The sequence below is a fragment of the Macrotis lagotis genome, chromosome 2 (genome assembly GCF_037893015.1).
Source record: "Macrotis lagotis isolate mMagLag1 chromosome 2, bilby.v1.9.chrom.fasta, whole genome shotgun sequence".
Lineage (NCBI taxonomy): Eukaryota > Metazoa > Chordata > Mammalia > Peramelemorphia > Peramelidae > Macrotis > Macrotis lagotis.
Window position 1 is genome coordinate 18,486,645 of NC_133659.1, and position 25,949 is coordinate 18,512,593.

General features: G+C 36.2%; 1 protein-coding gene across 1 annotated transcript in view; it reads left to right on the forward strand.

Annotated features, from left to right (window-relative positions):
• The first annotated feature begins 2,790 nt into the window (after nt 1-2,790).
• The window catches only part of LOC141512397 (cytochrome P450 2J2-like), a 28,632-nt gene continuing 5,473 nt past the window's right edge, over nt 2,791-25,949 (forward strand). Inside the window, exons 1-7 of the mRNA XM_074221300.1 lie at nt 2,791-3,325; nt 6,074-6,236; nt 13,262-13,411; nt 15,161-15,321; nt 16,551-16,727; nt 19,672-19,807; nt 22,947-23,134. Of these exons, the coding sequence (XP_074077401.1) occupies nt 3,113-3,325; nt 6,074-6,236; nt 13,262-13,411; nt 15,161-15,321; nt 16,551-16,727; nt 19,672-19,807; nt 22,947-23,134 (1,188 nt within the window). The 5' untranslated portion in view covers nt 2,791-3,112. The remainder of the gene's footprint in view (nt 3,326-6,073; nt 6,237-13,261; nt 13,412-15,160; nt 15,322-16,550; nt 16,728-19,671; nt 19,808-22,946; nt 23,135-25,949) is intronic.

Genomic DNA, 25,949 nt, shown 5'->3' on the forward strand with positions numbered 1-25,949 from the left:
CTTTCTACATTTGCTTGTGAAGTTTTTATGCTTTAATACAATTTTTGTTTAGATGCAATGTACTGCACATTAGAAGTTATATTCCTTTCTATTCCTATTCAATTTTTCTAGAGGTTTAATATATATAATATATATTATTTATATACATATATAAATAATATATGTTGTATATATAACTTTTGTAAGTTTTTATTCTTCTTAACTTTCTTCATGGTTGTTTTGTGGTTAGATTTATCTAATTAAGATAGTTGAAAGATGATAGTCCCGCACTAATATGGTTTTGCTAGGTAAGTCTGCTTAGATTAAGATTTTTAACTTCTCTAAGAATTTGGAGGCTATTCTACTTAGTGCATATATGTCTAATATTGAAATTACTTCATTGCCTATGGTACTTTTTAGGAAATGTAATTTCTTTATAGATCCTTTTTAATTGGAGCTAGTTTTTTTTCTTTTTATTTGTCTGAGATCAGTATTGCTACCCATGCTTTTTTCTGTCTGTTCCAGCTGAAGCAAAATATATTCTTATCCAGTTGTTTTATCTTTACTCTATGTGTACCTCTGTGTTTCAAATGTGTTTCTTGTAACAACATGTGGAATATTGGCTTTTAATCTGCACTGCTATCCACTTCCACTTTATGGAAGAGTTCATCCCATTAACATCCGCACTTATAATTACTAACTCTGAAATCCTCTCCATCCAATCTTTACCCTATTTGCATTTTTCTCTCTCCTTTCACCTTATCCCTCCTCACCAGTGTTTTGCTTCTGATTGCCATTCCCTCAGTCTCCCTTCCCTTTTATTCTTTTATTTTTCCCCTTACTATTTCCCTCCCTTGTATCAGTCTCTTCTTACCCTTACTTCCACTTTCCCCTCCTTCTTCTTGCAGGATGGGATAAACTTCTAAATCCAGCTGGAATGTCCCTGAGCCAACTCTGTTCTAAGTAAGATTCATTCAACGTTCAAACCCTTCTTTTTATTTTTTTTTAATTTTTATTTATTTAAGGCAATGGGGTTAAGTGACTTGCCCAAGGTCCCACAGCATGACTTTTTTTTTCAAGTTCTCTACTGTCTCTTGCTTGATTTTTAAAATGCTTTCAGCTCTTCCAAGTGGATTTTTTGGATTTCACATGTAGGCATTTTGTCACTTCTTTCCTCTTTTGAAATGGTGTTTTGATGTTTCCTGTCTAAATAATAATTTTATATGTTTAGCACTTTTTTTTGCTTTTTTACTCATTATGAAAGTTGGGGGGGGCAGCTAGGTGGTGCATTTGATAGAGCACGGGCCCTGGAGTCAGGAATCCCTGAGTTCAAATCCGGCCTCAGACACTTAATAATGACCTAGCCCTGTAGCCTTGGGCAAGCCACTTAACCCCATTGCCTTGGAAAAACTAAAAAAAAAAAAGTTGGGCTTTGCTCCTTATGCTCCAGAGGTTTAGTTCAAGCTTATTGTGCTGGAGATTGGGATCCTGGTCCCTTACTTTTTGCTCTGGCATCCCATATGTTCATGGTTTGTTCCCTGCACTAATGTAATCCAACCATTCTCACCTTCTGCACCTGTATCCTGCAGCTCAAGCCAAGCCTCATAGCTTTATTTGGGACTCACAATGCCAACCTGTTATGGCACTGGTCTGCTGAGCCAGGACCCAGTTCCTGACTGAGCCTCCCTATCTAGATTGAGCTTTATACCCCTTTTACTCACACCAGAAAGACATTTTCTGAAGTTCCTTTCAAGATACCTTGAACTGAAAAAAATGTTTCACTGTTTTTTGTATATTCTATGGCTTTAAGATCTTGTTGGAGACATCATTTAATTGTGTTTTGGGGAAAGGTCTGAGAGCTTCCTAGTTTCTGGATACCATCATGACTTCACCCAGGAAGTCCCCCCAAAATTGCATTTAATTTATAATATAATTCCATTCCAATTTAATTCAAATGTGTGGGGATTTTATTTGAATTATTCCAATTTATAAGAATTTTATTCAAATTTGTTTCAGTGATATTTGAATTTTATTCTAATTGTCGCAATTCATTCCAATCATATTATTCTATCATTTTGATTGTTCCAGCTGAAAGTCCCTAGAACAATTCATTCTATGTATATTAGAATTTTATTCCAATGCATTTCAATCATATTAGAATTTTTGATTGATTCCAAATATACTGGAATTTAATTTCGATTATTCCTGTTCTATTGGAATTTTATTATAGTTTATTCCAATTCTATATTTTTTTTTAGGTTTTTGCAAGGCAAATGGGGTTAAGTGGCTTGCCCAAGGCCACACAGCTAGGTAATTATTAAGTGTCTGAGACGGGGATTTGAACCCTGGTACTCCTGACTCCAAAGCCGGTGCTTTATCCACTACGCCACCTAGCAGCTCCCTCAATTCTATCTTAATTTTCTTCTAATTATCTCAATTTATTCCAAATTTCTTGAAATTTCATTATAATTATTCTAATGTAATTGAAATTATTTTCTCTTTGTAGTTCAAAGATTCACTAAAATCTATCTACACAAGCCTCAGGAGTGCTAAATCTCAAGATCAGATCTCTTCTCCGTTAGTTCTCAAGCCCATTTAGAGGTAGCATGCAATGTGGAGAAGAGGGTGGACTTAGGCCAGCTGAGTCAGGTTCCAGAGAAGATTCTAAAGCTTCCTAAGAGACCTGAGCTCTTTCAGTTTCCTGGCCACCCTGGAGCTCCTTTTATTGCTCCTCTAAACCAGAAAGTGACTTCTGACTTCCTTCTGGCCTCAAAGATCTGGCCCAATGATTGGCCTCACTGGGTGGAGCTATCTGTTGTGTGACAGTTCCGGCCAAGTTCTCTGATCCCCAGCCCAGGTTTCGATGGATGACAAATGTAGGGAGGGGTGCTGTTTGTTCCCTGGAGGCAGACTGGCAGAAGACAAAGGTTTGGGTCACAAAGGGGCGGCTGACACTCTCTGGAGCTCACGGGGCTAGCCCATAAAAGCCACCCAGCAAGAAGCTCCAAGGTGAAAAGCACAGCTGCATTTTGCTTCTTGTGAACTCTGCTCCCATTGGCCCCACAGCAGTTGTTGTTGCAGGAACAGGAAGAGGGAGGAGGAACTCAGCTTGTGTGGCCTTGACTGGGGAAGGATGCAGCTCTCTCTGGGAAAGATGCTCCCTTCCCTCGGGGAGGCAGCCCCTCTGCACACCCTCCTTTTCCTTTTGGCCATGCTGCTGGTCCTGGCTCACTATCTTCAGAAGAGGAGGCAGCATCGAAACTACCCCCCTGGTCCTTCTGGCCTACCCATATTGGGCAATTTCTTCCAGATGGACTATAAAAACCCCAAACTCACAGTCCAAAAGGTAAGGAGTGAGATGGAAGGGTGAGAATCCACTGGTTGTGAGGGGACCTTGGGTATTGTGCTGTCACAAGCCTAGATGACCATCTCTGCTCTGACCTAGCTGGGAAGCAGCCCCTTGCAGTGGAGGAACATCTGATTGGGGGCCTAGAGGACCTGGGTTCACATCCCCCTTCTGATCTGTGGGACCAGGAGAAACTCCTCTGCTCATCACTTGTGGGATAGGCGATTGTAGAGTGTCCTTTGGTATGTGTTCAGGTTTATGGCCCTAGGTCCTTTCTGACTCCATTTCTATGATTCTGATCCAATGAGATAATACTTACGAATTACTTTAAACAGTGATTGGCACATATTAAGCATTGTACAGATGTCAGCTACTATTAATGTTATTATCTATGAAATGGCAGGTGACCTCCCTGAGAGACTGTCGTTTGCTGTTTTGTATCCCTGCTGCTTAGCACACACTTACTGAATGTTCATTCATTAATAGACTCATTTGCAGAAGTTGTATAGGTAGTCCGGTGTGCCTTCAACCTCTAGAATCAGAGGTTCTTAAACTGCTGACCACTGCATTTTATTACACTTGGTTTCCTTTTAATTTGATATATTTTATTTTATGCATAGAAAACTTTCAAAGGCTTCACCAGATTAACAATGACATACATGAACATATGAAAGGTTCAGAACCCGTGCTCCATGACTCTGATCTTAAGACTTCGGAGAAAGCACGGTCTTTGATTTTCACTCACTTTCTTCATCTATTCCAGTTGTTAATATTAATACTGTTAACATCCCAGAAGTAGTTCTTTCCATGAACTTTACATATCACCTTCCTGATGCATATTAGGTATTATCTCTTCATATGCTACCTCATAATTATTTCACTTTTTTTCTTCATTCAACACACACTTGGACCTTTCTGACAGTCAGGCTGGTAAAACCAATGGACATTTCCTCAGAACCATGGTTTTAAATCCATAAAAATAGAATTATAAGAGAAATTAATTATAATGAGATATAATTATTAAAATTTAAAGAAATGAAAACCAAGTTGTCAAATTCAATATCTTCTTCAGAGAAAGTGTGCTTATGAAATAATTTTTGTACCCTAGTATAAAACTTTACATTTATCCCTTTAAAATTTTACCTTATTTCATTTAGCCCATCAATTTTTTTTGAGTTGATTCCATCACCCAGCTACCCATTTTGACTTAGGGTTGACTTCAAATCTGAGGAGCAACATAGCTGTCCTTATTCAAAGTTATTGATAAAAATGTTAGTTCAGGGCCAAGCACAGATCCCACTACGAATAACCCACTGAAGACTTTTTTTTTTCCTGAGACACTCAAGTTAAGTGCTTTGCCAAGAGTTATGCAGCTAGTCTGGATCACAGGAAGGATGAGAACCCAAGATCTTTATGGTGCTGATGCTGATTTTCTATGTAATATCTTGTGATGATTCCCAGATATGATTGATAGAATTCTTGCTCATTTGTAGAGAACTTCACAAGTATTATCTCATTTGCTCCTCAATACACACCTTTGAGTAAGCTACCACTTATGTAGAAACTAAATCTTAGAAAGGTTCAGCAAGTAGTCCCTTGAAGGTTCAAAGGGTTCAAAGATCTTGCTAGATTTAAAATCATAAGAACTTGTCACATTCTACCCTCACTTCACCTCTTTTGTTTTCTTTTTGAATTGTAAATATTCCTGTTTCCTGAAAATAGTCATCAAAGCCTGTGAATTTGAGGTCCTTCAAGTCTGAGGTTCTTGAAATAGCAGAACTGCATTCTGAGGTCCAAACAAGCTTTACTGGCTTCAGAGAAGGGTATGGTGACAGGCTCTTAAGGAATCTGTTGCCTGAGATGTTAGCCTCAGCATTGATTAATTTTTCCTCTAGTCTCCATCAAAGACCTTCTATTGAGTTTTAAAAGGACTTTGATCAATGTCAGTAGGGGAAAGACCCAAACAATCAATCAGTTAACAAACATTGTATAAGTATCTGCTTTGTATCAGGTTCAATTCTAGGTGCTGAAGATTAAGAAAACAAAAATAAAACTGTCCTTGTCCTCAGGGAGCTTGTATTTTACTGACTCCAAAAGAATTTACTAATGGTTCTAATGTTGACTTCTAAGTCTTTCTCACATATCAAACCGAATTACTTTTTGGCATACATTTCTAGTCCAGCACGCTGCCTTGAAGGTAAGCATCACTTCAGAGTTTTGATAATGTTCCCTCTTCCCCTGAATCTTTTGAAAATCCCTGTTTCTATCAATGCTCAACTTCAGAGGGTCACCTCCTGCAGGAAGTCCTAGTCTCCCCTGAAATCACTTAGAATTTTCTTTCATATAAATTCTATATTTGTATATACATAGATAACTTGTTTCCAATGTCACTTCTTTTTTTTGCAAGGCAAATGGGGTTAAGTGGCTTGCCCAAGGCCACACAGCTAGGTAATTATTAAGTGTCTGAGACTGGATTTGAACCCAGGTACTCCTGACTCCAGGACTGGTGCTTTATTCACTGCGCCACCTAGCCGCCCCCCAATGTCACTTCTTCAAGGGAAGGAACGGTTTGGTATTTGTCTGATCAGCTCCTAGCACAGCACTTGAGATATTAGTCTCAATTCGGTGGAATTGAACTGAAAATTTGGAATTGATGTTTCACATTGCTAGAATATCAACTGAAACACTATAGACAAAAATAGACTGAAATACAATGGAGATTTGAAATTTGAACTAATTCTTTTTCAGCTTGTCAAGAAATATGGAAATGTTTTCTGCACACATGTGGGCAATGTGACCTTTATGATAGTATCTGGAATGCCACTGATCAAGGAAGTCTTAGTCAACCAAGAGCAGGTGTTTATTGATCGCCCCCAAGGTCCTCTCCACTTTCATCTTTTTCAATCATTTGGTGAGTTTATTTTAATTACAATAGATAGTTATCATCTCTGGATTCTTTTAAAGTATTATATATTTGATTCTTGTCCTGTTGTTTTTATCCTGAAGCAGTCCAACCCCTTATATAGGTATTGTGACCACAAGAAATATGATAGAAAAAAATGAAATTTCCATCCTTCATGTCTGAGAGTGGAAGAAGAATAGGACTGAGGGGGGCGGGCAATACTAATAGTGAAGGTGCTCACATTTAACCTATAGGCATTTTGAAGCTCTATTGATAGAAAAGTTAACTTGGTCTTTTTTTTCTCTTTGTTATTTTTTCCAATCACATAGAAACAAAGTTTTCAACATTCATCCATTGGCAAATTTATGAGTTCAACATTTTTCTACCTCCCTCCCTTCCCTCCCCAATGGTGGCAAACAATCTGGTAAAACTTGTATATGTACAATTGTGTTTCCATATTGTTCATGTTGTGAAAGAGAAATTAGATCTAAAGAGAAAAATAGTGAGAAAGAACATAAAAGAAGTTTTTAAAAAGTGAACATAGTATGCTTTGCTCTGAATTTAGACTCCATAGTTTCCTCCTTTGGTTGTGGAAAACAGTTTCCATTACTGGTCTCTCAGAATTGTCTGAGTGCTGAATTGTTATAAAGAGTGGCATCTATCTTGGTTGACTATCTCACAATGTCGTTTTAACTTGTTCTTGGCCCAAGAAACAGAAGCAAGGGTGAGAGTTGCAGAAGGGGTACATTTGGGCTTGATTCTAGGAATAAGCCTCCCAACTATTAGAGCTGTTCAGAATGAAACGAAACAGTTTTCTTCCCCTCATTGAAAGTCTTCAAGTAAAAGAATTTCAGTATATTTTATTGGTGGTATTTGATGGCTATAAGCTAGAGTGGATGACTTTTGAGATCTCTTCGAACTCTGAATCTCTACGGGTTTATGATTCCACAAATAGGTCCTTTGACCTTAATAATAGTGTAGGTGCCAACTGTGCCATCTGCATCTGAAGAGATTCAATAAAATCAAAATCCAGATCAAAGTCTTCTTTTTCTGTAAATAAAGATGATTGCATATGAAACTGCAATTCTATTATGAACAAACTAATATTTCTTTCAAATATACATCAAAGTTATCATGCAAATGTCTTTTTCCCCTTTTACTCCTCCTAACTTTTACTCCATAGAGGTGGCTACCTTTAGGAAACAAGTAGGTATATATAAAATTATTCTATACATACTCCTATTTATGATTCCATTCTCTGGAATCAAATAATATCTTTCTTTGGATGTGTTTTATAGTTAATTTGGGAATTTATAATAGAAAAAACAAATTATTAACTCAAGGTTATTCTTAGGGTAATATTACTCTTATTGAATACAAGGTTGTTTGGGTCCTATTCATTTCATTCTTCATTAGTTAATTCATTTTTCCATGTTTTCTAAGATCACTGAACTCATCATTCCTTATAGCATAGTACTATTTCATTGTGTCTTGGCTCAGTAGGAGGGCAGATAAAATTCAGGTTTTTCATAACTAATGACAATCCAAAGTGCTTTTAGGTTTTCCTGAAGGCTATTTATTGACCAAAGACATAGTACATCTCAACTACTCAGTGCTGAAGGAGCCACATAGTGTTAGGGACATGATTCTAGTGAGATGAGCTGAATGCTTCCCTGCTGTTCTTAACTAACCATCATCAAGCAATGCTGAAGCCATTGATCATTTACCTCAGGTTCAAGTCAATCAGTCTCTAGGTAAATTTCCATCCCAAAGAGAGAGTAGATGGCCTTGGAGTCAGCAGTACCTGAAATCAGATTGAAACATACATTTTTTAAAACTTAAACATATTACCCCCACCCCCCAAAATAGAGAAACCTCAAGAAAAATAAAATAAAAAAGGTGTTTCATTCTGTGTTCAGATACCATCTACTATCTCTTTGAGATGAACAGTATTCTTTATCATAAATCTTTCAGACTTCTCTTAAGTCATAGCATTGTGAGAAAAGGTAAGTCATTCACACCTGATCATCCTGAATTATTATTATTAATATATTACTCATATAAGTATTTTACTAGGAGCATCCTGTACATCATTTCCCATAATAGAGCAGTATTTCTATCTCAATCACATGGCACAAATTGTTCAGCCATTCCTCAACCTCCATTGCCCTGCAAACAGTGCTATAAATATCCTTATACATATAAATACTTTTCTTCCTGTTTTCCATCTCACCCAGCTGTGACTCTGCTAGACCAAATAGTAGGTGTGGTTCTATAGCCCTTTGGGCATAGGTCCAAATTGCTCTACAAAATTATTGAATCATTTCACAACTCCTCCTGACCCCGGGCCAGTGCTCTATCTACTGTGCTACCTAGTTGCCCAGTAAAAGTACTATTGAAAGTGCTATTTCACAAGATATTTTATTTGAGTCTTTGGGATTTTCCAAGTATAGTATATCATCTGTCAAAAGAAATATTTTTATTACTCATTCCCTACTCTAATTCTTTCTTTTTCTTCTCAGTTGCTATTACTAAAATTTCTAATACAATATCAAATAATATTGTTGACAGTAGACATTCTTCATCATTCTTCATTTATAATCTACCTGAGATCTCTTCTTTTTCCCATTAGAAATAATGCTTGCTGATGTTTTTAGATAAATCTTTTTTTAATCAATTTAAGAAAAAATATATTTGGTCCATTATGTTCAAGTGTTTTTAAAAGAAATGAAGCATGCAATTTATCAAGTGTCTTTTTTTTGCATCCATTGATAAAATTTGCTTTTTACTTTTATTATTGAAATAATAAACTATATTTACAATTCATTATGTTACTTTTCTCATGTAAGACCATCCTTACATTCTTGCTGTGAATCCCATTTGACCATAAGGTATAATCTTTGTAATAGGTTATTGTAATCTTTTAGTTAGTATTTTTTGTGATTTTTGCATCCATATTCATTAATGAAATTGTTCTAAAATTTTCTTTCTCTTTTTATTCTTCCTAGTTCAGGTATAAATATCATATTTGTTTGGTAGAATCCCTTTATCTATCATTCCAAATAATTTATATAATGTTGGAATTAGTTGATCTTTAAAAGTTTCATAGAATTAAATTGTAAATTCATAAGAAGTTTGTTTACAACTTATTCAATTTCTTTTTCTAAAATAAGATTTTTTAGATATTCATTTCCTCTTCATCTAATCTAGACAATTATATTTTTGTATATTTTTTCCACTTCACTTAAATTGTTATATCATTGAGTAAAAATAACTCCTCACAGTTGATTTAATTCCATCTTTGTTAGTGTTAAATTCACCATTTTTAATTTTAGTAGTTTCTTCTTTCTCTTTTAATTACATTAACCAATTTTTGTCTAATTTCTTTTTTCATAAAACCAAAATCTCACTTTTAATATTTAGGATTTCCAATTTAGTATTTAATTGGGAATTTATTTCTAGTTTTTATTCCCTAGTCTGTTCTTTCTCTATCTAGGATTCAGTTTTTTTAATCTCCAATTGATTTTTAATCTTTCTTTCCTTAGTCTGTTATTACATATAATGTTTATTGATTTATTATTTGAATAGGATATTTTTAATATTTCTACTTTAATATTTAAACTTGGTTTTAAATTTTTATATACTAATATATTCTTACTCTTTGTTATCATGTTGGGATAATGGCACACTCCTTTTTATTTCTATTCAATTCTCTCCAAATATCTATCCTATTTAGTTTATATAAATTGCATTTACCTCCTTAATTTCTTTCTTATTTTTTTGGTTAGAGTTATCTAGTTCTGAGAGTGAAATATTAAAATACCCTACAATTGTGCTATTACTATCTATCTCCACCTGGTATTTTTGTTTCAAATACTGAAAGTCTTTAATTTCATCAAATATCCCTTTTTCCCCATCCAAAGATATATTCAAAGTTGCTGGATAAGTTTTTTGAGGTGTTTTTTTTTTTGCTGCAAGTGCTGATCCTTTGCTATTTGAAATTTAATTTTCTAAGACTCATGTTCCTATAGGGCAGGAACTGCTGGGGCTTGTGAAATTCTGATTGTTTTTTCATAGTATTAAAATTTTATTGTTGTTGCTTATAATATTTACTCTTTAAACTGATTATTTTGATTATTAATAATGACGTTCATATAAATTTTTTTTCTTAGGATTTCTTTCAGGATGTGATCAGTAGATTTTTTTCTATTTCTACTCCCCCTTCTTTTTCTAGAATTTCAGTGTAATTTTCCATAATAATTTCTTGTAATATTGAATTCAGATTCCTTTTTTATCATACATTTCAGATTTACTGTCAATAATATGTCTCTCTCCTTGGTCTGTTCTTCTGATCAGATTTTTTTTGATGAGATGTTTCAAATTTGATTGTATTTTCCTAGTTTTATTACTTTTGTTGTCTTGTAATTTCATTTGATTCCACTTGTCAGAATCTAGTTTTTAAGGAGTTATTTTATTCCTTAAGATTTCATATTTTTTTCCGATTGGTTAACTTTTAACAATTTTCTTGGATTTATTTTATGTTTTTTTAGAGGTCAAAATCAAAGCAGGAACAGATGGTGGGAGACATTTAGGGACATGCCCTGTGAATGAATGTGAAAAAAGATGGTATGAGCAAGGATTACAGATACCTATTCTTTTACTATATGGAAGAGAGATGCTGCTAAGACTTAAGGAATGTGGATATGTGAATACATCCTCTTAGAGAAACTGGAAAACTAGGCATGTGTTCTAAATTTGACTTTATACTGGAGGAGAGAAGATAAAGGATTGGAAACGTCCCTTTCAAATCTTTGATAGGGAGTCATTAGGGTACAGTAAAAACTTTGGCCCTGCCTAGTAAGGGACCAAATGAACTTAGGTAGTGTCAGACTGGGTGACCCTAATGGATTCTTCCAGTTTGGACTTTCTGAGGATCTGTAATTTTTCACTACATCGTTGTTGGCCTTTTAGTCAATCTTTCCATCTTTATCTGTGACAGATCATGATCCCATCCTCCACCATTTAGACAAAATAGTCTAGGCACAGTTTTCCAAATGCCCTTCTCCACTGCCAGTCCAGCCATAGGATCACATTCATAGCTGGTAGGAAACTTAGAGGCCAATAAACCCCAAATTCCACTCCCATTTTACAGATGATACCTCACATATATCCGAGTCACAATTTAAACCCAGGTCTTCTTAACTCCAAAACCAACTCTATAGCTTATGAACCTTGCCTTAACTCCATTTGGAAGATTCTCCTCCTCCCAGCCTTAGCTTCTTGAAATCTTTCAAGAATCAATGCCCAAACTTAACTTCTCCATGATGTTTTTCCCTTGTCAATAATAAATTCTTGGATGTCTGACATCAAGGAATTTTGTACTAGTCTTGAACTTGTATTAATTTATAATAATGATTCATGCCAGGTTTAACAATGCTTAATAATAATGTTAATGATAATAATAAATGTTTGTTGATGTGTATTTATATATTTATAGAAGAATTTGTGGTTTACTTTCCCAACAAGATGGAAATTTAATTTCCATTAGAGCTCAATCACTCTAATACTGCCCGTATATCTTCATTTAATGTAGGTCTTTGCTCATCTTCAAACCCTAATAAATTCTTGCTCACAAAAAATGATTGCATTCAGGGTGGATACTTTGACATTTGAGAAAATTATGGGATTGCAGAGGCATAAGGGACCTCAAAAACTGGTTAAGACTGCCTAGACCTGAATTGTAAAACCCTTTGATGATTGGCAACAAATAGTCATAGACTCTGCTTGAAGAAAGGCAAGAATTGGTAGGCCAGCACCTTTCAAAGAATTCCATGAGACTCAAGGACAATCCAACTTCAGTTCTCCTCCTTACATTTTTCATGATTGCTCCTGTCTTTGACCTCTGGTGCCAAGCACAAAAAAAAGCTAAATTATCTTCCATATGACAACAGCAATAAAATGCTTCTGATGTTCTACTAGCTTCTCTACTCTTTTTTTTTAAATTTTAACAATCTTATGATTTATTTGTCAGATTGTATAATATAAAAGCCCCAATCACTGTAAGGTTCCATGATTCATCTTGGCCTAGACCCATCTCTCTCTATTTTTTTCCTTTTCTTTTTTCAAGGGCACCACCATCATTTTTTTGATCATCAATTCACTCTTCAAACTGTCACTGTTATCATCTGCTCAACATGTAGTTACTCTGCCTTTGAGGCAAGAAGGTGAAAGTATCTCAGACCAGGTGCCTCAGGCTAGACTATCTACTGCATTTAAAAGGCATTACCTACCTAAAAGTAGGACCTTCAAGGGACCTGTCTAGGAGGAACCCAGTCATAAAGTGCAAAGCATACAACTTTGAGAAGTAATGGTAATGTCACAGACTGTTGTCTCAATTCCAATCTCAACTATGCCACATCTGCCTGTTTGATCATGGGTGCTTTAACTCTACTACAGAGACCATAAATTGATGGGATGACCATATTTTTCAAATGTCAAATGTATGTTTTCCAAGAAGACTATTTTTATGGAAAAATTACATTGGGGGAAACAACCACATGGAGGTCAAAAAAAGTCATAACAATGACATTCTCAAAATTTCTCTAAAGAACTTTGAAACTGGGGGTGGAGCCAAGATGGAAGCATATGAACAGCCTTTCCTAGAAGCTCTCTCAAAAATATTCCAAAAACCTTTAAAATTATGGCTCAAACTAAATTGTCAAGAGACAGAACCCACAGAAAGATTCAGTGAGGCAATTCTACCACCCAGGGTAACCTGGAAAATTGTGGGAAAGCTCTATTCCATGGGAGTGGAGGGGGTGGTAGCACAGCCAGGATTATGGCTCCAGAATTGTCTGCCCTTCCTGTTTGTATTTCCATCAGACTGTTTGGCACATAGTAAGTATTTGTAAAGTAATTTTTCAATTGAATTTCATTGCTGTTGGGAGGAATAAACATGCCAATAAAATTACAGATATTTTGAAATGTTGATATGAATTATTTAAGGTATTGTTGTTTTTATTAACATTTTCCAGGTTTAATCATGTCGAATGGTCAACAATGGAAGCAGCAAAGAAGATTTGCCTTAATGACATTAAAAAACTTTGGTTTAGGAAAGAAGACTCTGGAGGATCGGATCCAGGAGGAGGCCCGGTATCTTACTGAAGCTATCAAGGAAGAAAATGGTGAGCACTGGTTAAAATGAGATAATTTCACTTAGTTCTGATTGCCCTTTTGGTCAAATAATCATTAAATATAATCTGCAATTCCAAGACAAGAGACAGGCAAAATATACTTCCAACTCCCATCAAATGTTTTAAAAAACCAAAGTAGGTCTCTTGGAAGTAACTGGGAAGTAAACAAAGATAGATCCCTTGTTGGTTCATTCTCTTGAATGCCATGACACTCATTTTCTGCCATAAATGTATTGTCCGTTACAGGCATTCTTCATTCTCCCATGGACTCCTACTCACCCATATATACCCCACTCTGCCTCTATTCTCTCTTGCTGTCCTTCTCTAAATTCTTTTTTTCCTAATAATTTTTCTCTCTTCTACTTATTGAAACATCTACTTCCTTTACTTGGTATCTTCCCTCTCATTCTTGTCTTTCTTCTTTTCTCTTCTGTTTTGCTCTCCACCTTTCATCTATTTATCTATAGCTATCTATGATATTTATATATATATATATATATATATATATATATCTTAGACAGATATAGAAAGATATCCATCCATACATAGATACATAAAGAGATATGGATATTTATAGATATATATCTTATATTATATAATAGAACCCTTTCCATATAAAAAAATTTTCATTTACTCATTTTCTTTCCTTCTTCTCACAGGGAAAAAACCCCAACAAAATCCTAATAACAATATATATATATATATATATATATATATATATATATATATATATATATATATATAGTCATGCAAAACAAATTATTTTCTTGGTCATGTCCAGAACTATATATATTGTATCTAAAGTCTGTTAGAAGGTATTACCTCTCTGTTAGGGTGTGGATAGCAGATGGTCTTCTGAATCACGATTGGTATTGCATTGATCCAAAATTTTAAGTGTATCCAAAACAACCTTCTCAATATTGCTATTTTAGACATTCATTTATCCACTTTTCTTCTTTCTATACTTTCTTTTTTTTCTCCTCCTTTTCCCATCCACATGCACTTCCTCTTAATCTTCCTCTTTTGTTGCTTCCTCTTATTGTCATAGATTTAGGCTAAGAATGAAACTTGGAGTCCATCCATCTAACCTTCCCTCCCATTCGGAAGATGAGTGAAGCAGTTAAGTGACTTGCCCAAGTTAGTCAGTCAATAAATATTTATTAAATGCACTGTGCTAATTCCTGGGGATATAAAGGAAGGAGTTCCAGGTCTAAGGGAGGGGCAGAGATAACCTGCAAACAACTATGCAGATATACAACATAAACATGAGAAATTGGAAATAATCAAAAGTGCAAAGCCATTAGAACTAAGGTCAATGTCAGCGGTAGGATTTAAGGAAATGTCTGAGGTAGGTTGGGTCTTTCTAGTTTACATACCTATGACCATGGCATTTCCGATATAGAATCATAGCTAGAGACTAGAAGGACCATCAGTTATCTAGGCCTTTTTACTGAGGAATTAACAGAAGCAAAAGCACATAAAACCCCAAAGCCACATGGATAATGCATGTGAAACAAAATATGACACTTAAATTCCAAGCTTTGAGTAAAACAATAAAAAGTGGCCATGGTCTTTTCTATCTTCCCACATCAACGTATGGAATAGCGGTTCTGCACAATAACAAAGCCATACTGGCTGGTGGGAGGGATATGATGAAAAATGTTCGGGAGAATCATGAGGTTTTGTAAAAATATGAGTGAGATGACAAGAAACCTGTCCCCTTTCTTTCCTGGCCAACAGGGCAGCCCTTCGACCCCCAATTTCAGATCACCAATGCGGTTTCCAATATCATCTGCTACTTAACATTTGGACATCGGTTTGAGTACCATGATTCTCAGTTTCAGGAGCTACTGAAGGCTTTGGATGATTCCACAGTGCTTTCAACAAAGTGGGAGTGCCAGGTAAAAACACCATCCCTTCCTTGGCAGGGCTGGCTCTGCCCCAACTGAGTCTGGGTTTCCTCCATGAGAAAAGAAACAAGTGACTGTGGGAGACTCAGGGAGCTGAGTCAGCTTGTGGGTGAGTTCCTCTAAACAAGAAAAGGAACTGAAAAGGGCAGAGAAAAGAAGATTTTCATAAATCTTTTATAATCTTTTATAAATCTTTCATAATCAGTGACATGAAAGAACCTGCCTGGGGGACTCAATGCTTTTCCAGAAAACTGTGATCCCTGAATAATGGAAAAGACATTTCTACAGTATTAAAGTTTTTTCCTTAAATTTTTACCAGGACAATCAATTAAAAATATTTATTGAAGACCCATTGAGTTATAAGAACTGTGCTTGGAAATGGGGAGACAGACACAAAAAAGCAGCCCACTGACCTGGGGGGGTCAAATAATAATAATAATTAATAATTAATAATAATAATAATCTTTCATTTCCCTGAGAGGAGTAAAATAGAAATACAGAAGGGTGATCAGTGAAGATTATGATATTTGTCCTTCATTCTTAAAGAAAACCATAACATCAGGAAGGTGATGCCGTAACAAGTACATGAATTGAATTTGAGTGGGGGGGGGGAAGGGGCTGTGATAAGTCACCAACCCCACTTTCTCCCCCAGAGCCATCTCGACTCAGTGATCAGATATGAGTCAACATGAATGAAGATGTCTCTGAATATGAGGCAGTCAGTGTTAAGTGACTTGCCCAAGGTTACACAGCTAGTAAGGTCTGAGGTGGGATTTGAATACCACCTGACTCCAAAGCCAGTGCTCTATCCACTGTGCCACCTAGTTGCCCTTAATGAATGGAGATTGGCCCTGTAGGGCCAAGGTACCAATAATTTCCTTAGGATAAACCCCTCCCCTCTTTCCTGGTAGGCTGTGAGACTGTCTGATTTCGGAAACAGTTACTTAAATGCATCCAGGTATTGCCAAGAGTCTGGTAGATGAGACAAGAGATGGTTGGATACCAGCCTGAGGGTTAGGAGAGAATATCATGGGAGAAGAGACTGTGGTTACAAGGACGGTGGATTTCAGGAGAGGCTTGGCATGGAATTAGGATAAATTCAGTATCACAAAAATGGTCCAGAACATTGATTTAAGATGATGAAGATGAAGAGATGGGGCAGCCTACCAAAAACTGACCACTCAACCTTTCTCCTCCTCCCCACTTTTTATATCATTTAGCTCTTCAATATATTTCCTCGGATAATGAAACTCCTGCCAGGATCTCACCAGAAACTGATTAGGGAATGGAAGAAGCTGGAGTCCTTTGTTGAACGTGTGATCAAACAGCACAAGGAAGACCTGAATCCAGAGGAGACCGGGGACTTCATTGATGCTTATCTGAAAGAATTGACCAAGGTAATGGAGACAACATGGAACATACACAAATGTAAAATCAAAAAAAAAAAAAAGAAATTGGGAGATGTGTGTTAAAATGATCAAAATTTTATATATTCCACTTAATTGAAATAACTTTCCTAAATGATAACCCTAAGAGGTAAGAAATATAAGTAATAGAGCTTGCTATTACTTGCTATTATTAGCTATCTAACAGATAGCTAATAATTTTGTTTATTTTTGTTTTACAACTGGAAGGGACTATAGGACTCATGGAGTTCAATCTTCTTTTTTAAGAGAATATAGAAGTCCATTGACTTGCCCCAGTCACACAGTTATTAGGAATCTGAGGATGAATTGGAACCCAAAACTTTTGGATTCCAAGTCCCTTCTCCCATTCATTAGAATCCTTACTTATTGACATGTCTTGGACCTGATATTTCATCCCTATGGCTTCATCTCTCTCTCTCTCTCTCTGTACCTTTTTTCAACTATAATTGAAGATATTCTATCTACTCCTTATCCAGAATTATAGTGCATTCGTATTATTTATAAATAATTTATAATAATTTACAATGTTATTAATAATATTTATAATAATTTATGAGGTTTATAAACCTCAAAACACTATAAAAATGAATTAAAATATCAATCTGATCTATGCCATCAAAATATAAAAAGATTTGGAAATGTGTGCAACAATCAACCATGTAGGAAGCATTATGACCCATGTCCCTCTTGAATGCTATAGAATCATTAAAGTATAATTTATAACTATTTGACAAATAGAAATTCATTAAAACATAGATAATGTAAGCTGATAAGTAGTCCCCAAAGGGATCATTTCATATGGTTTAGTGACCTATTTGAATTCCTTTACAACATTTCTATAAATTACCACCAAAGTCTAGAAGCAAGAGATAGAAAAAGAATCTCATTTAAAATAACTGTAGGGAATAAAAAATTCTATGGGAGTCCACCTGACAAGACAAAACCCAAGAACTTTATGAACAAATATTAAAAACACTTTTGGGGTGTCTAGGTGGCACAGTGGATAGAGCACTGGCCCTGGAGTCAGGAGGACCTGAGTTCGAATCTGGACTCAGACACTGAATAATTACCTAGCTTGTGGCCTTGGGCAAGCTACTTAACACCATTTGCCTTGCAAAAATCCTTTAAAAAAAACACTTTTCACATCCACAGAAATTTCAGATTTAATCATTTGAAATAATATCAATTTTATGAATATAAAACCAAATCAAGGTAATAAAAATAATTCTTCCCAGGTTGATTTCCTTATTCACTACTATACCAATCAAACTAACAAAAACATATTTCATGGAGCTTGAAAAAGAACAACTGAATTCATCTGCAAAAAGAAAAAGTCAAAACATTTAAAGAGAATTAGAGAAAAACATTCAAAGGAAAGGGGCTTGCCGTACCAGCTCTCAGAATAGATTCTAAACTATCAATCGTCTAAATTTATCTGCTATTGACTGAGAGTGATGAAGCAATGGAATTGGTCACAAGATGCAGTAGCAAATGACCCTAGTAAGCCAGGGTTTGAAAAACGCAAAGATTCCAGCTTTGGGGATAAGAGCTCACTTGGACAAAAAAACAGAAAACAGTTGAGAAGACACTATCTATAGACAAAAATCGGATACCATATAACAAAATATGATCAAAATGGGTATGATTTACACAAAAAGGGTGATACCACAAACAGATTAAGAGAGCAAGGTATTGTCTGTGACATTTATAGAAGAGAGAATAATTTGTCACCAATCAAGATATAGAAAACAAAATTATTGGTTTTGATTATATTAAATTAAAAAATTGTTTTGCCCAAACAAAACTAGCAATATTAAAAGAATACAGAAAGTTGGAAAAGGATTTGAACAAAAGTTTTCAGATGAAGAAATCAAAATTATTTATAGTTATATGAGAAAATGCTCTGAATCACACTGATTAGAAAAATCAAATTAAAACAAATCTATGATATTACATCAAAATTATCTGATTGGCTAATTTAAAAAAAGTCAAATGATGAATGCTGGAGATAATGGAGAGAAATTGGGATACTGATTGAGTGTTGGTAGAATTGTGAACTAATCCAATCATTCTGAAGAGTAATGTGGAAATCTGCCCAAAGGTAGGCAATCTGTGCATAGCCTTGGATCCAGCAGTACCACTTAGTAAACCTATATTCCAAAGAAACCATTAGAAAGGTATTTATACGAATGAACAAAAATATTTATAGCAGTTTTTTTGTGTTAGTAAAGAATTAGAAATTGAACAAGTTATGATGTGAATGTAATGGAATACCATTGTGCTTTAAGAAATGATGAGCAGGTGGATTTGGAAAATCCTAGAAAGACTTAGATGCATTAATGCATAGTGAAGTGAGCAAAACCAGGAGAACATGGTTTAGTTTCAGCACCACCATGAAATAATCCACAATGATTGATTGATCTCTTCTTAGAAACAAGTAAAACAAGGCAAGTCCAAAGGTCTCATGTTGCAAAATGTTATTCACATTCAGAGAAAGAACTGATGAAATGTGAATCATATCAAGTTATATTATTTTCACTTTATTCTTTATTTCATGTTTTTCTTTCTTTTGTTCTCTTATCACACCATGAATAATACGGAAATGTTTTACACGAATCCCCATATATGTCCCATATGAAATTGCTTATCAGAATGGTGAGGGATAAGGGGTAAAAGAAAGGGAGGAAATTTAGAACTCAAAATTTTATATACAAAAGAATGTTAAAATTGTTTTTATATTTAAAAATTCTAGAAAAAATATATTTTTAAAAAAGTATTTCAAAGACAAAAATAGGAACTCTCATTTGCATAAAAAGTTACTGAATTCTTAGAGGTAAAAGAAAATTTAGGATCTGGCAGTTCAGTTTTCTCAAGATCCATTCAGATTGAAACTCCTTTCTTTTTTTAATGTAAGGAGAACATCCATTCAAGTTTTAGTGAAAAAAATATAGTCTTCTGCACCCTGGACCTCTTCTTTGCTGGAACAGAGACAACTACAACCACTCTGAGGTGGGGACTGCTGTATATGGCCCTTCATCCGGAGATCCAAGGTACAATCATGGTGACAATCTTTTACATCCCTGCTATGTTCTGCCCAGAAGTGTAACTATTTACAGTGAACTTGAAAGTCTTCCATAGACTTTGAAAAATATCATCTTCTTCCAATTCTTATTGGAAAAGAGCAGCAACTACCACTTTTAGCAGTCACAGAGAGACTGCTTTTTTAGCATGAAAATTTCATTCAGTTCCTTGTAGTCTGGCAGGTCCTGGCTGGGGCAGTAAAAAGAGCATAGGATCTGGAGTCAGGAACAGGTAAGTTCACAGCCTGTCTCAGCCACTTACTTACCATGTGAACAAATCACATAATTTCTCTCATATCCCTTCTCATGTGTAAAATGGAGATCATAATAATAGCCCTTAACTCAGTTATTCTCAGGATCAAACAAGTTAACCAACATAAGGTGATTTTTAAGTCCTCATTTTTTAATACCAGATGTTATTTGATTAGTAATAATTATTATTTATTGCACTATATTTTTACTGGATAACAAAAAAGTAATAAATGTATTTCTATCCTATTAAATCTAATAAATCTCAAGAGATTTCAAAATAGAAAGAAATTACTGATTTTCATTATATTAATGATAATTATTCAAACTCCAGAAGGTCATGAGGTCTTAAGATTTGGAGTTGAAAGGTACCTTAGAGGCCATAAAAGTACAAGTCTCACATTTTACAGTTGTGGAAACAAGGCTGAGAGAAATGAAATGATTTCCTTGGGGCTACACAGGTCGGTAGTATCTGAGGTGGATTTAAATTTAGTTCCTCCTGACTCCAAGTCCAGGACCATCTCTAGGACACCTAGATGCCTCTCCCTCAAGACTTCCACATTGTGGGGATGGCTAGGTGGTGCAGTAGATAGAGCACCGGCCTTGAGTCAGAAGGACCTGAGTTCAAATCCAGCCTCAGACACTTTAATAATCACCTAGGATGGGGCAGCTAGGTGGTGTAGTGGATAAAGTACCGGCCTTGGAGTCAGGAGTACCTGGGTTCAAATCTGGTCTCAGACACTTAACAATTACCTAGCTGTGTGGCCTTGGGCAAGCCACTTAACCCCATTGCCTTGCCAAAAAAACCAAAACAAGACAAAAAAAGAAACCAAGAGTTCCGCATTGTGAAAGCCAAGGCATGAGCAAAAGTTATATTCCCTTATATCAAGTATATTGTGGCATGTCATATCTTCCTTAAGTTAAAGATCTAAATGAGGATTCCTGAACTGAATATGTATTTGCTGATGCTTAGCAATAATTGCTTGGAGAAATTCACAGTTCTCAGGTTGGAATTTGGGTTCCCCTTAAAGTCTTACCTAGAATTTAACATGCCTTATACCGATCTGAGGCAATACCCCAATGTATCATTCTAAGTAGTCATTTAATATGATGAAAACGTATGTGTCTACAATGGGTCAGGCACGGAGGACCCAATTTCAAAGAATGAAGTAAACCTCCCTCCATGCAAGGATCTCATAGGGAAGAAAACTGAATTGGGAGCCAGAAGTTTGTAGATTCCCATCAAAGTCAAGAGTTGTTGAGCAGGGCATTTTAGTCAGTAAATAAGCATTTATTAAAAACTTGTAATATGCCACACACAGCACTAATTGTTGTATCTCTTTTTTGAAGAAGACAAATAACATCAGGGAGGTGATGCTGTGACATACACAGGAATTAGATCTGAATGAGGGGGTGCCAGGTGAAGTCACCAACTTCACATTTTCTTCTAGAGACACCTGGGTCCAAGGCGAGGATATGGATCAGGAAGTCTGCAAATGACTCTCAATGCAAGACAGTCAAGGTTAAGTGACTTGCTTAGGGCCACACAGTTAGTAATGTCAAGTGTCTGAGGGTGAACGGAAACTTAGGTCCTCCTGACTCCAGAGCTGATGCTAAACTCACTATGCCACCTATTTGCCCCTAAGAATGAATTACAACAAAAGGCAAAATAACCACAACCAATGAGACTCTAGGTTTTCAGAGTTCACATTTAATAGGATAGAAGACATACAAAAAGCCTTTCACATTCACCTTAATCTTAGTGCCTTTCCCTCTGTGATTATGTGAGCAAAGCAGAACAGAAGTAGCTCCAAAGAAATGTGAGATGCTCAGATTTAGAGAATTCTCATCAAATATTCACATGGCCAATTTGCGATTGATCTGTGGTAGAGCATTCTGAATTTGTATTGGTCTGACCAGTCACAGTTGTAGCAATGGAACTTGACTCCAACATAGTGATGTCATGTTTTTCAAGAATGAAGGACAGCAGGCAACCAATGAACCAATAGTCAACTGATGTCCAATTTATCCTGCATATGTTGGTGTGCATGTTGTCTCCATCACTAGATTATGAGCTCCTCCAGTCCAGGGTCTGTTTTTTGGACTTCCTTGCTCTTCTTAGTGTTTAGAATATTTCATGACACACAGTGCATCCTTAATAAACTTTTGTTGGCTCCACTTTAAATACTTCGTTTCTGTCTATCTGAAATTACTGTCTTGATCTTCAGAACGCCTTCTACATCTGGTTGACATAGAAGTCAGAGACCATTAGACAGTAAATTTAAAATTATAAAAGTTTATAAAATTATATAAATAAATTTAAATAACTTCAAGACAGTCTAAAACAACAGGATTATTTTAGACCTCAAATGTCAATGCCTTGCCAAAGAACAGTCACATAGTGAGTACTACTAAAGCTGACATTGGAATTCAGAGCTTCTCTCTTACTCTAGGATGCTGTCCATGTTACCCCATTCCAGGAGGCCTTTCCAGCAACTCAAATATTTTTATTTGTCAATGATCCATCATGTCTCCACCTTTCCAGGTTAGAGGGTTTGGCACCTTTAGTTAAGTGTCAAACAAACTTTCATCCAACTACAGGTGTGACTGTGGTTCTACCACATGATTAGAAAAAGACTCAAAGGAAAGGAGAGGAAGCCCTGAGTTCAAATCTGCCTAGATATGTGACTTCTGTCTGACTCAGTTTCATTTACAACATGGGGCTAAAAACAGCACTGTTGTCCTGGCATTGATGTAAGGATCAAATGAGATAATATTTATACAATATTTTGTATACTCTAAAGAACTCTGTAAATGTGAGCTACTATTTAGGTCTCAAAAATCTCCCTCTTCTTTCCAGGCAAAATCCAAGCTGAGATTGACAGAGTGATTGGCCAATCCAGGCAGCCCACCATGGCTGATAAAGAGAATATGCCCTACACTAATGCAGCCATTCATGAAGTTCAAAGAATGGGGGATATTATTCCCTTCAATGTTCCCAGGATGACCACGGTTGATACCACATTGGCAGGATATTATGTACCAAAGGTAAGTGGCTTTTGCTTCATTAACCTATGGTGACACTATGGCTTCCATCTATCCTAGAGTGTAGGGGAGAAGAAGGCATAACAAAATACATAGAGTGTAGAACAAAGGCTATTGATATAGCGTATCAATTTGATCTTTAAAATATAAATAATTGGGGGCAGCTAGATGATACAGTGGATAGAGTATTGCTCCTGGATTCAGGAGGACTTCATTCGAATCTGACCTCAGACACTAGGTGATGATATTTGTCCTTCATTCTCGAAGAAGACCATGACATCGGGGAGGTGTGCCATTACAAGCACATGAATTGGATTTGTGGGGAGGGGTGCTGTGTTAAATCATCAATCTCACTTTCTCCTTCAGAGCCATCTGGGTCCAGTGGCCAGATAGGAATGAGGACTACTAGAGATGGCCCTCACTGATGTGAGGGAATCATGATTAAGTGACTTGCCCAAAGCTAGCAAGTGTAGTGTCTGATTCTGGATTCGAAAGCCTGTGCTCTGACTCCAAGACCAGGGTTCTATCTACTGTGTCACCTAACTTTCCCAGGCACCTAAAAGTGGTCTAATCTGGGCAAGTCACTGAAGCCCTATTGACTCATAAAAATAAATAAATAGATGTAAGTAGATAAATAGATGGGCAGATAGATAACATCACAAAAAAGAAATAAATTTAAGTAATAATGTAACTATATATACATAAAAGTCACTGTTGTGTAAGTGGGGTTTTATTTTTAACCCTAAGTATGCTGCTTTACACGTTAAGAAATATTCTGAGAATAAGGTTCACTAAACTGTCTGCTAAATGGTAAGTGAAGATACTTTGAATTAACATCTTAAAATCACTGATGGATGAGAAAAATCATTGGATTTAGAAGCAGAGGGACTGGGTTTAAAACCTAGTTTTAATCCTGAGTTTAAATTCCTTCTGTCCACCTAGCTTTCCTATGTATGCCATCCCTATGTATGATACCACTCTGCAACTCAGGTTCTTCATTTGAAAAATAAAGGGGGGCAGCTAGGTCGTGCAGTGGATAGAACACCATCCCTGGAGTCAGGAGTACATGAGTTCAAATCCAGCCTCAGCTGTGTGGCCTTGGGCAAGCTGCTTAACCCCATTGCCTTGCAAAAAAAAAAACTAAAAAGAAAAAAAGAAAAAGAAAAGAAAGGTTTTGTCTAGATGGCTATTAAATGTCATTTCAGATGTTATGAACTCTAGAGTCCTATGAGTTCAATGGATCTAGTGTTGACTTTCCCCCACCTTCCTCTGGCCAAAAAAACAAATCACATTTACTCTGACAACATCAGTCACAATGGGTAAATAGATTCAGAGAGCCACTGAGCACAAAATTCCAAAGGAGTTATTGGCATCTCCCAGGTCCTGAATTGCACTCCCGGGTCTTGGCCAGGGCAGCCCAACCACCACCCTTAATCTGAGGCTGTAATGGAGGCTGCACCTCTTAAAGTGACTTGGAGCCCTTGCGACTAAATGGAAATTACAATTAACAAATTATTTTAATAAAACTTCATTACCTCAATAGCAACACCCCAGTTTTTTGGAATCAACATTTATTGAGCACCTAAAGTTTTCTCGGCACCATGCTAAGTACTGTTGAGTTTTAAACTCAGGTCTCCAAAACTTAGTTCCATTCCTTTTTCATCTTCTGAACTGATAACCACATATAAGACCCTGTGAGAAATACAGCACAATGATGAGCACAGAAATAGTGGTCATTTATGTGGCACTTTTAGTTTACAAAGCTCTTTATAAATATCTCACTTGTTATTCACAATAATCTTGGGAAGGAGGTGTTACTATGATTCCCTACAGAAAATTGAAGAAGGCAAGGGAGTTGACTTTCTTAGGTCATGTGTACCAGACATAGGAGATAGAGTCAAGGAGGAGGGAGAGCTTATGATAGAATGAGGTGATCTAAGATCACTTCAAAAAAGAGGAGGTGAGAAAACTGGAATTTGAAGGATGATGGATAGGATTTAGAGAGTCCTGAGAAAGAAGAAATAAACATTTTAGGGAAAAAGGTATGTGATGGGTTGATATATTAAGAAGACTCAGTTTCAGTTTGGAGGCTGAGAGTAAAAAATGGAATAGCAAGGAGAGTATTGAAGTTGGAGAATGGAAGACCAAGGTTCATATCCTGAGCTGTGTGACCCTGAGCAAGTCACTTAATCCCTTTGTGACATAAAAAAGGGGATGGACTCTAGGTCCTTCCCAGATCTACCACCATGAATTCAAACATTCTGGGAAGCAGAAATTCATCCCAAGAAGTAGTTTGAAGGCCATGTTTGTTCTAGGATAGAAACAAGGCCACAGCTGCTCATTCATATAAACAGGAAAGGACTGGACACACCTATGTCACTGTTCTCATCTCTGCCCCCATCTTTGCCTAACCCTCTGACTCTCTCTCATGAAGAAAGTTTTTTTCTAACCAATTTATTTAAACAAACCCAGCTGTGTCTTATAGTAAGACACAAAGAAGCTGGAAGTTCCAACCCAACCAGACTGAGTAGATAGAGACCTGAAATAGGAGTCAGGAAGACCTGGACTTGATTCCATCCTCAGAGGCTTACTGTGTAGCCCTGCATTAGACACTTCATCCGAAAGCCTTAGTTTCCTCATCTATAAAAATGAGAAAGATTCTCGAAGCCTATGTGATTCTAATTTTTAGCTAATTTATATCAAAGATTTTGAATGATCTTCCTTATCTCAGTCCCATCACTCTTTCATTTACCATCACTTCTTAAAGACCCTCTGAAGGAATTTCCTAATTTAAGGCAGATTGCTACTTGGGAAGCTT